An 11,438-nucleotide genomic window follows, 5' to 3' on the forward strand; every position below is an offset into this window, starting at 1 on the left:
TCTAATGGTGTTCAGAGAAGGGGAAAAGAGAAAGGGAGGGGATTAAGAGGGAAAGAGAGAAAGAGGCTAACGGGAAAGCAGGGTTAGGAATAAAAAAGAGGGAGGATGGGAAAAAGAATCTAACCAGGGACTGATCAGCCAGTTGATCAGACCAACCCAGGACCTGAGTCAGCCAGACAGACTGCAGCAGGCATCCAGGGGAAAACCAAGTACACAGACCTGCATCCCAAGAATATGTGGAGGGGAAAAACATTACCAAAGACCACGACTTGTGCTCCCAAATCTTTCACAATAAAAGATAAATCTGCTCTGAGCAGGACCTTCCAAAACCCTGCAGGGGGAGTTGGACCAAGATAGGAGCAGAATGCTGGTAGCAAGAATTATGTTTAAAAAATCCGTAGTGCCATGGCGCCGCTCCTCAGTCCCCGTGCCACGGAGGCTACACAACACAGGCCCCAACACAGTCACCGTGAACATCCCGCAGCGGCTTTCTCTCAGCTCAGTGTCTTTTCAGGACGTGTCCAGGAGACCAGACTTCTAGCTGCCACAGCAGGTAAAAAGTTTTTAAGTTGTATAAATGGCACCGAAAACTCATATAATATTTAATGTCAACTGTAATTAAAAAGTTAAAAAATTTAAAGAAAAAATGTGTCTGGTCCTCACATCTCCTCTTCCTTAGGTTAAGTACATTACTACCAAAAAACTCCATTAAAGTCACCCTGATAGTATTTCTTAGTGGAGGCTAAAAAGGGAACTGTTATCTTTATCATTCCCTTTTTTCAAGGAAGAAAATCTGATGTTGAGAGAGGTCAGGACATGTTTACTCCTGGGCTTTCCCTACTAGCCCCTACCGCTATTTTCCAATATTTATCTTTCCAGTTCATAATGAAACTACAGATTAGAAGAAACTCCACGGAGAACATCTTCTAACTCTTATGAAAATGTGCGTACCTAGGGAAGCACTCTGGGACAACATGATCGGGTGGGTATTTGAAGAGGATGAGCCAGGGAGGGGGTGTTCTTCAGACTCTCTGATTCCTTGTCCTAAACTTCCTGACTGGAGCTGGCTTTAACTCCATTTAGGAAAGCGAAAGGAGAAGGAAACTCTGTCCTGTATCCCCTGCCAGCATATCAGTAACAGGACTGAATTCCAGGGTTCTCTGCCAGCACGACTCTGGCAGTCGCCCCAAACCCCTCCTTCAACGACAGAATCTGCTGCTCTCGGAGAAGGAAAGCCTGTTAGGTCTCGCACGCCCACACACACGTGCACAGTGGATTCTCAGCAAGGCCCTTGGAAAACCAGAATGTTTTCTTATCAACCAGCAGAAGGGAAAAATCAAAGGATGGCATTTAAGGAGAAAGGAAATCTGCAACTCCACTTGGACAACTTGTGGGAAGCAAGGCATCCCCCAAGCTATGTCCTGGCAATGGCTCGTTCTCCACTCAGAGAGGAGAGACTGTATGGGAGACACAGTGGAATATGTTTCAGATTATAAATCATCTTACATGCCCACAAATTTTCCTTAGCATAAAACAGAAAGAAGATGAGCTGGAATGTATAAAATAGTTTGCACAACTAAAGGAACCATTCCAAAGGCAAGTCAGCTAAACTGGACCTTCTGAATACGGAAACTTATTGAACATTTGCTTAACTCCTGTATTTTGCATTGACTGAGATCATGGGGTGCTTTGTTTTTCTTAACATATTACATGAATTCATTTTTTCATATATATATATATATATATATATATATATATATATATATTACTAGCTTTAAGTGATATATGTGTGTTTGTGTGTGTGTGTGTGTGTGTATACACACACACACACACAAACACACATATATCACTTAAAGCTAGTACATGACAATGCAATGGGGTAGGTTAACTCCTACTAATGTTAGTTGAAGAATTAAGACACAGTTTTATCTAAAAGAAAATGACTTTGGTGAAGCCAAGTCATTTTAAATACTACTAATTTCAAATTCTTTGAAGTGTCTTACTCATCTTTGTAATCCTAATATGATAATTTTAAAAAAATGTTAGTTGAATGACAAAATGAACAAAAGTAAGTCCAGTCCTGAAAAACACAATCTGCCATAGCTTTTTAGATCTGGCTTCTGAGATTTTGTAAAAGATTAGCATTTTTAACACCAAAAACGAATGTTAATCTCAATTATAAGTATTTCTTTATTTTATACAGCTTGAGAAGGAATTCTCAATTTTTTTTTCAAATAATGGTTTAAAATCCTGGAATGAAGCAGTGAATAAATAAATAAGTAATAAATAAATAAATTAATTAATTAATTAAATCTTTAAATTAATATTAAAACTTAAATAGCAAAATAATTTACTGCAACTCCTAAATTTTACCCTGCACTTATCCTGAAAGGTTTATCATCCACTTACACATGCAAATTTTTGAAAAACTGTTGATCAGTGGTTTCCAACTTTGGCCACATTGGAATCATCTGAGGAATTTTTAAAAGTCTCCCACCTCAGACTAATAAAATCATAACTGAGTAGGGAAGCAGAACAGTACTGATATTTTGGAAAGTTTCATTTATTCTACGTGCAATATGGGTTACAACACTTGGGATAGATGCTATAGTATTTGTACTCATAACTAAATTTATTTTTAAAGAAAACCTTGAATTGTTATATGACAGGTGAGGTGTGAATTGGACCTCAATTTTCTCTAAAATTAATTTCTAATCTGGCCAGAAGGTGCTTGGAGTGGGTGGTTTCAGTCTGGCTTTCTTACATATGGGCTTTCGATATACAGTCCATGACTGGAGAATAATGAACGTTCTATAAAGGCGATACATCTACCTTCTTTTCGGACTTCCGCAGGGAGGAGCATTAGTTGACTCTATAGGGGATGCTTGCTGTACCAAGAGGGCCTAAAATCCTCAGATTAGCTTCAAGGCTCCCACATTTCTACCAAAATCACTAAGAATACAAGTCAGGGTTTTGTTAGACTAGGGAACCCTATGACATGCTCCAAAAATCTCACCATGGAAGGTTCTAGGTGGGGAACCCAAGCTAACATTATGAGCAGTGGAGTAAGTCCTGACTCAGTCTAGCTGTCCACAGAACCTTCACAAAATAGCCTGAAACCTTGAGGTTTACTACCCTTCTTACGGTGTACCTTCTAGACCTTTGGGACCATCCCAACACAATAAGAGACTGTGGGCTAGAGGGAAAACCCACAGTATTTAGTCTATAAGCATCTGGGTGTCATATTAAGAATATGTTCTGTGTATAACCTAAATTTTGTGTTTTGATTCCTAGATCCTATGGAAGAATTGTTTTATTAACACCAAAAAAATAAAATAAAAATCTGAAAGACAAATTGGCAGTTTGGTATCTGCCACTAATGGCTCAATTCTGTGGGAAATAGATGGCATATCAATGCTCCAAACAGTATTTTCTCTGGAGTTAGATTTCTGCATTCATAGTTCCACTATATAATTTTCTAGCCATTGCCCATTTTGTTGTGGATAGACTCTAAGATAACCCCTAATAATCCCCTCCTCCTGCATTCATTTCTTGTGTAATCACCAGTATGACAGTATCTGTGAGCTGCTTGTAACCAATAGACTATGGCAAGGACTAGGCCTGTCACTTCCATGATTGAACTACATAAGATTATGATTTCCATCTTGCCTTGTACACAGACTCATCTGGGCTTGTACACTTTGATGAAGCAAGTGGCCATAATAGGAAGGCCCATGTGACAAAGAACTTAGGTGACCTCTGGTCCATGGCCAGTGCAGAAACAAGTCCCTCAAACCAACAACCATCAGGGAACTGAATTTTACCAACAGCTGTAGGACTTGGAAGTGGATCCTTTCCCAGTCAAGCCTTCAGATGAGATCCCAGTCCTGGCCAACACCTTTGCTTCAGTCTTGTGAGAGACCTTGAAGGAGAGGACCCAGCTAGGCCAGACTCTGATTGTTAACCTCAGAAATTGTGAAATAATAAATGTGTTGTTTTAAGCTACTAGTTTTGTGGTAATTTGTTATGCAGCAATAGATAATTAACATATTCCTTAAGCTTAGTTCCTCATCTGTGAAATGAAGACAGTAATAATATATATTTCATAGGCATAAGAATAAAATGAGATAATTTATATAGTAAATACTTAGCATTAAACACCATGCATGATATATAACAACTTGGTGAATTATTATCATATTCTTTAAACATAACTTTAATAGAATGCATGTGTATATACCATTTTTTTTCTATTTTTAGTATGTTTCTTCTTTAGGTGATACTACTTATTTTTTATATTTTTATTTTACTATTCTAGTCTCTCACATTAGATTATCCTATCTATCTTTTAGCTCACATTTATTAAGTTCATCTATTTACCTTCCATATTCTTTATCTTATACCTACCTTTATAAATGACAATTTATAAAATTAGGGAACAGGCAAAGGGAATCTTTCTGAGGACAGTGACCCAGATGGCATGGTTGGTCACATCTCCTGAAAGGCTCTCCTGTCATCAGATAGCTCATTTTGGTCTCAAACACATCTTCTGTCAACTGATATTAACCTACAAAAACATTTTAACTATCTTTTCATTAAGATAGTAAACTAGTAAACATATAATTAACACAGGCAAACCTTATTTTTAAACCTTGGGTTCTAAATATGATAGTCTTAGTACAAAACAAATTATACTTGATCAATTTTTATATTCCTGGTGAAGACCTGAGGCAGGGGATGGGGGCAGGCTAGATGGGGTCAATGGGGGAAAAAGAGGGACATATGTAATACTTTCAACAACAGAGATTTAAAAAATTTTACATTTCTAATACAAGTTTCTCTTATTGCAGGGGCTGGATCTCAGTGTTACCTAGTAGAGGCTCAATAAATAGTAGTTGAATAGACAAAGAAATCACTAAAACTTCCAGGAAACTTTAGAGCTATAAAAGATGCTAAGCTAATTTTCTGTGATTTTTGAACTTTTTTGTTTTCTTGTAGGAGTAGAACCATTTTTCCTGTGTACTCTTTAATACAGTCCCACCAATACATAAATTATATTACTCAAGTAATAGCAGAACCCCTCCCACTAGGCTTATTTTTACTCCTCACTGTTTTCCTCCCCACCTACAACCTCCTTGCCCTGAGATGAAAGAAATCCTCTCTAGCCACTCACAACTATCAATCCCCTTTGAAAAAATGGAGTTGACCGTTGGAGTGACACATTCTTGTTTTGTCAACATGGGAGGTCTCCGTGGAGAGTGAGAGCCAGATCCCAGTTGAGTGGCTGGTAAAGTTTACAGAGCAAGATGTAGGAGCCCTTCTCTCCAAAGACTGCCTTCTATTGCCTCCTTGTGATCAATCTTGGGGAGTCAGGGTAGATCTAGACAAGGAAGACAAAGTTGCAACCTGGGTGGACTTCTTAGTCTTGGCTTCCCCTCTGAGTACTTTAACACCTACTGAGCTCTGGCCCCTGGGGGTTGCCTTGGTCTGGCCCTATACATATCCCTGTTGGAAAGGCCCCTCACCTCTTAACCATCCTCCTTTACCCCAACTTGAATTGTCTTCTAAGCCTCTACTTGGGTGCCATATCTATATATATAAAAGGCTAAGTGACCGACTGCCCGAACCATCCTACTGTCGACCGGCCAGTACATAGGACGCACACTGGCAATTTAAAAATAAACATTGACTTGTGCATGTGTGATACATATAAAGCTCTTTCTGGTGCCAATTGCACACATTTTAATTTTATAATACTGCTAGAGGCCCAATGCACAAAATTCATGCAAGGGGCTCGGCCCTCGCAGCCACAGCAGCTTGCCTCCACCCTCGCAGCCCCGGCTTCATCCAGAAGGTCGTCCAGAAGGTCATTCAGCTGTCCGGTCTAATTAGCATATTAAACGTTTATTATTATAGATATTACATATACTATTTTGACATGTAATTTTTTTCAGTAATGTAATTACCACACAAATCTTTCTTCTAATTAATTTCCTTTCAATGTGCAGGAATCCATGTACTGGGCCACTAGTTCTCTTATAATTCTTGATCCTCTGTCAGGGTTGGGTTTTCCTGCTTGTTCTCAAAGCTGTTCGTACTTCTCCCAAATCAAATGCTGACCTCACTTGATTGTAATGATGCCTATACATCCCTGTCTCTTCCAGTAACTGGTCAGCTCCCTGAAGACAAGTGCTGAGCTGTGTCTTCCCAGCCTTGGGAGTTCTGCATGTATATGGACTATAATTTGTTACTTGAACAAATTAGCATATCTTTACATGGAGCAGGGAATTGGTACTACATAGAAATTAAGGGTATAGTCTTTTACCACTTGCTGGCTGAGTGACTTTGGGCAAATCACTTAAACACTGAGGCACACATTTTTTATGCTCTATAAAATGAGAGTAATAAAACACCTGCTTTATAGGAAAGCTTGGAAATTTAGTTAGATTTTCCACATTAAGAATATTTAGCCATAAATTACCACAACTAACTAATATGAGCTCAAAGAATGTTATCTGTGATAATAATAATAAGTTATTAATAGCTATGAGAGTTATTGTCGTTATCATCCACCCCTGTGTGTGTTGTCCGTGGAGTCAGAGATTTCTACCTTGTCAGGTAAGAACCTGAGGCAAAGAGCCAGATGTGTCTTTCCTTTGCCACAAGCCAAGAGTCACTCCCAAGAGCCTCATGCCCTCGGCCCATATGATTGCACTTGTATCTTGGATGCCCCTCTGTGGCGGCTCTCTGCCCCTGTGCCTCAGGAGGACTGATAGAGTTGGCTGGAAATAGTAGCCTTTGCCTTCTGGCTTATTACACGGGATTTTCTGCAAAGAGGTGTGTCAAGCCCCTCATGTCTCATTATAAGTTTTTGTTGGCTTCCTTCACTATATGTGTGTTCTCTGTGGTTTTTACTTTAGCCTGGACTCCAGGGGGGAAAAAAAAGAAGTTTTATGGTGCCAAGAACAAAGATTCTGCGAGGTAGCTGGAGCACAGGGATGTCAAAGGTGTAAAACAATGTGGTAATTCTTCTCTAGGGCCTGTGTGTTATAGCATAATCCTCCTCCTGAAAAACAAGTGGAAGAGGATGTCTCCTGGAGGTTCCATGAGGTCTTACCAATCTCCAGGGAAAAGCTGATCCTAAGGCAAAGGTGCAGATTTCCACCGACAATCAAACACTGTGTTGACAATGGTCAGGCTGGAATGTGGTAGAGGCCTTTTCTCATTGAGGGCAACACTTATTCACTTGCCCCACCTTTTTGCCAAGAACTTGTCACCACATTTTCTATCCTCCAAGAGGTTTATCTGACAGTTTGGACACATGTATTATTTGAAATGCATATTTTTTTCAGTATTGACCCACTTTTCTATGACCCAATAATATTTATTGAATGAATACTTGTTATATGTTAGAGTCTTCACTAAAAGCTTTGCATCTCTTACTGCATTTAATCCTAAAATACTGTGTGATTATTAACAGTATTCCCATTTTCAGATGAGAAAACTGAGACTTAGCAAAGGTAAATGATTTATCAAAGAATATAGTAATTGAGAAATGAAGACAAGAAGTCTGTTAATAATAGTCTTCAACTCTAAGCTTTTAAAAAGCAGCAAAACTCTTATAATTTATTTTCTATAAGTGTGTGACTAGATATGCAAACATGCATAAGATATGCACTGAGTGACTTCTTATTAAAAATTATTTCTTTTTCTTATAAATAACAAAATATATATACAGGGTAGGGCAAAAGTAGGGTTACAGTTGTGAGTACACAAAACACAGAGTTTATTATTGTATTACTAGAGGCCCGGTGCACGAATTCATGCACGGGTGGAGTCCCTCGGCCTGACTGGCGATCGGGGCCAATCGGGGCCATCTCACCCAGTCCTGATCAGGGCTGGCTGGCCAGGGGGAGTTACCACGGAAGGTTGGCTGGCCATGGGAGGTTGGCTGTGGGAGCGCATTGACCACCAGGGGGCAGCTCCTGAAATGAGCGTCTGCCCCTGGTGGTCAGTGCTCATCATAGCGACCAGCTGGTCATCCAGTCGTCCAGTCTCCTGGTTGTAACAGTCGCTTAGGCTTTTATATATATAAATTATTTATCAATTGTTGTATTATTTTTCTATATGAACTGTAACCCTACTTTTGCCCCACCCTGTATATATATTATATTATATTATATTATATTATATTATATTATATTATACACTGAGTGGCCAGATTATTATGATCTCTGAGTGCATAATAATCTGGCCACTCAGTGTATATCCTGTATAATAAAAGGCTAATATGCAAATTGTCCCCTCGACCAGGAGTTCGATCAGCAGGCAGGCCACCCAACCGCCTATGTCCCCTCCCCCTGGCCAGGCTGGCCGGACCCCACCCATGCACAAATTCATGTACCAGGCCTCTAATATATATATATATATATATATATATATATATATATATATATATATATATATATACTGAGTGGCCATATTATTATGTGTTCAGAGATCATAATAATCTGGCCACTCAGTGTATATCTCAAATAGAACACAGTTTCAAGTCAGAAGCCCAGGATCCAGTTCTGGTTCTTCCATCAATGTAGGAAAGTTACTAAACTTCCCCTGCCCTTCTTAATTTGAAAATACATGGTTGTATTAAGTCAGTAGTTCCCAAATGTTGGCCTGTGATGAACTTCATCAGTCTGAGGTGAAATGAGAAAAATAAGAACAATGGATATATTTGCATAAATTTGCTTATTTTATAAATCAGCTAAAGTGGCTAATTTTTAATAAACAATGGTGATTTTTTTTCCCTTTGACATCCTTACCTGGTAAAATTCAAGAATGTCCTCCATAGCAGGACCTGACATTAAAAACACATATGTATTTTTACTGGTTTATAAACCCAAAGGTCAGGGAACACTAAACTATGTGATCACTAGTGCACTTTCTAGCTTCAAAATTCTATCCTGTTCTTAGATCATAAATTATATTTAGCTGAGTCTAAAGTAGAAAAGAAGAAAAAGTGTTATCGCCTTTTCCCTTGTTTATTTCAGCATTTCCCCCAAATGTGTTCTGCTGAAAGACAGCCCCTGGCAAGATATTATAGCTATTCCACCAGAAAAGCATTCTTAGTCAAATGAGTTTGGGAAACAATAGGTTAAAAAAGTTGGACAGGTTCCTTAACTAAGAAGTTTCAGAACCTGTAAAATTCTTATGTTTATTGTGACTCCCCAAAAGCAGACAAAGCATCAGTGCTCCCCAAGTTATTGATAGACAGTAGATGCTCCCCAACCCCCTTTTGAGGACAGTACACCTATTCCTGAAATACAATTTGAGAAAGACAACTTCAGTTAAAGCTAAAAGAAAGTTTCTTCGTAGCTTTCATAATAAAGAAAAAATATAGCATTACAGGCAAGGAGACTTCCACTTACTTTATAATATTATCAAATCTATGGATATTTTCAAAAATTACAAAAAAAAAATCCTGGATAAAAATACTTCAGATTAAAGTGCATTGGGACTAAAGAAGAATTTTGTGGCTGCTTTGATAATTTTTTTACCATAACATATTTTTTAAAATTATGTCAACAGATTTATACCCAGTGATTACAACATGATAATTAAATCACTTGGAATTTGCAGAAATCTGCAGTAACAAATTGTGACTATCATCCCCGCACAGTGAATAAAAGGTAAAATAAAACCAAGGTTAAAAAAATGAGCCTGAGAAAAACCCTGGATGCCTCTCAAATGGTGTGTTCTTATTAAATATTTCAGCAGCAGGAACCATTAATTCTGAGTGCTTATGCTTGTGGCTCATAATTGATTTATTGCAACACTTCTATGATCAAAAAACAAAATTCTTGATAGAAGATAAAAATCTAATAGTGTGTACTTGTTTTTCTTTTTCTTTGTAAAATTATCCAATCAGAGTTTAACTTTGCCTTTTTCTTTACTTTTTATGTGATCATGTTAAATATCAACTAGCCAAACCCTTCAGCCTTCACCATTCTAGATTCAACTTTCACTCAGCACACTGAGGAGAAAACAATTGTCACTTGGGACAAACTATCCACTAGGAAGGATCTTTCGGATGATCTGACACTAACAACCTTGCTTTCTGACTCCATGCCCAGCAGGGTTTTGACAAGCTTGTGGCTCTGCATTACCTCCACTATTTTCCATTGTATTTTTCCTAATCCTGCTGACTAAAGCAGTCTGTCACCATAAAATGCCTCTCGGACCTGCAGTTGGCTTCGGAAAGTGCCTTTGCAAAGGAACAAAAAAAAGTACTTGTAACATTTACGTTTAAAGGCAGGAGAAAGGAAAGCTCTTGTTTTCATGCTGAGGGGCTCAAAAGATTGTTTCAAAATTTTAATTTGCTTCCGATGACATTTGTAAACAAAATACCAATTCTAAAATGAGAGCACTTTAGCCAGGAAAGGGGGGAGTGTCCTGTCCAGCAGATCAAAACTCATCCAAACTCCATTGGAGAATCGTGTCTATGAATTAACACATGACCGATGAGCCATGCCTAGGATCCTCAAACCTCCAAGTGAACAGGTGTGCCTGAGGTTTACACCAAAGATTCGAGGTTTCCAAATTAGCTTCTTTAAAACCTTAAGATAGTACTGGCTTAGTCTCTGGGAAGGGGGATGAAAACACCAAACCACTCTTTTAAACAGACTACAATGCTCATCTATATAATTTGATCTCACATACAAATACTGTAGTTTGACACAATACCATTCAAGCTCCTGTGAACATCTGCTAAACCTAATAAGAAGTTGGTTTTTATTTTTGTAATAAAGAGATCCAATTGAAAAGTAAATAACAGAGAGAGGGGGAAAAAAGTAAAAGTTTAAGTAACTCCTTCACACATTTGAACTTAGACTGTCCACCCTATAAAACACTATTCCCCCTCCCCCAAATCTGGAAAAGCAGATCACACTTAACGTCAACATTTCAAAACTAGTATCGCTTAAAAATTATTGCTAAAACACAAAACATCAGAGCTACTTGCCTTTTGGCAATTTCTGTGCATTTCCCAGGGCTAGTGCAAAACTTCCACAGAGAAGGAGACACCCCAAGCTGGACAGCATGTTGCATTTGCCACCTCACACGGGGAGTGATGCTGGTGGGTGTCCCGCAACCCTGGAGCTGCATTTAAGTGGACTGTCTCCGGGTGACAGAGGCGGGCGGCTGCATTTAGCCGTGCCCTGGGCTTACTCACAGGGGGTGGAGACAGAATGACATCACACCCTTTCTCACACCAAAAAAAAGAAAGGCACAACAGCAAAAACATATCATAACATTTCCTGCTAGGTTATAACTGTCTGTCTCTTCCTTCTGTGACATAAACATCAAACTTATGTTCAATCTGTATTTGTGAAAGAAAAAGTATTTAGTCAATTTTGAAACATTGGTTGAGCTATTTTTAAAAA

At 38.6% G+C, this 11,438-nt stretch overlaps 1 protein-coding gene across 31 annotated transcripts in view; it reads right to left on the minus strand.

Annotated features, from left to right (window-relative positions):
• The window catches only part of ABI3BP (ABI family member 3 binding protein), a 245,497-nt gene extending 234,333 nt beyond the window's left edge, over positions 1-11,164 (minus strand). For all 31 annotated transcript variants that reach the window (XM_079766383.1, XM_079766388.1, XM_079766365.1 and 28 more), the window contains exon 1: positions 11,018-11,164. In XM_079766383.1, coding sequence (XP_079622509.1) covers positions 11,018-11,096 — 79 coding nt within the window. In that variant the 5' untranslated portion in view covers positions 11,097-11,164. The remainder of the gene's footprint in view (positions 1-11,017) is intronic.
• Between the last annotated feature and the right edge of the window lie 274 nt (positions 11,165-11,438).

The sequence above is a fragment of the Cnephaeus nilssonii genome (assembly GCF_951640355.1).
Source record: "Cnephaeus nilssonii genome assembly, chromosome: 3".
Taxonomy (NCBI): Eukaryota; Metazoa; Chordata; class Mammalia; order Chiroptera; family Vespertilionidae; genus Cnephaeus; species Cnephaeus nilssonii.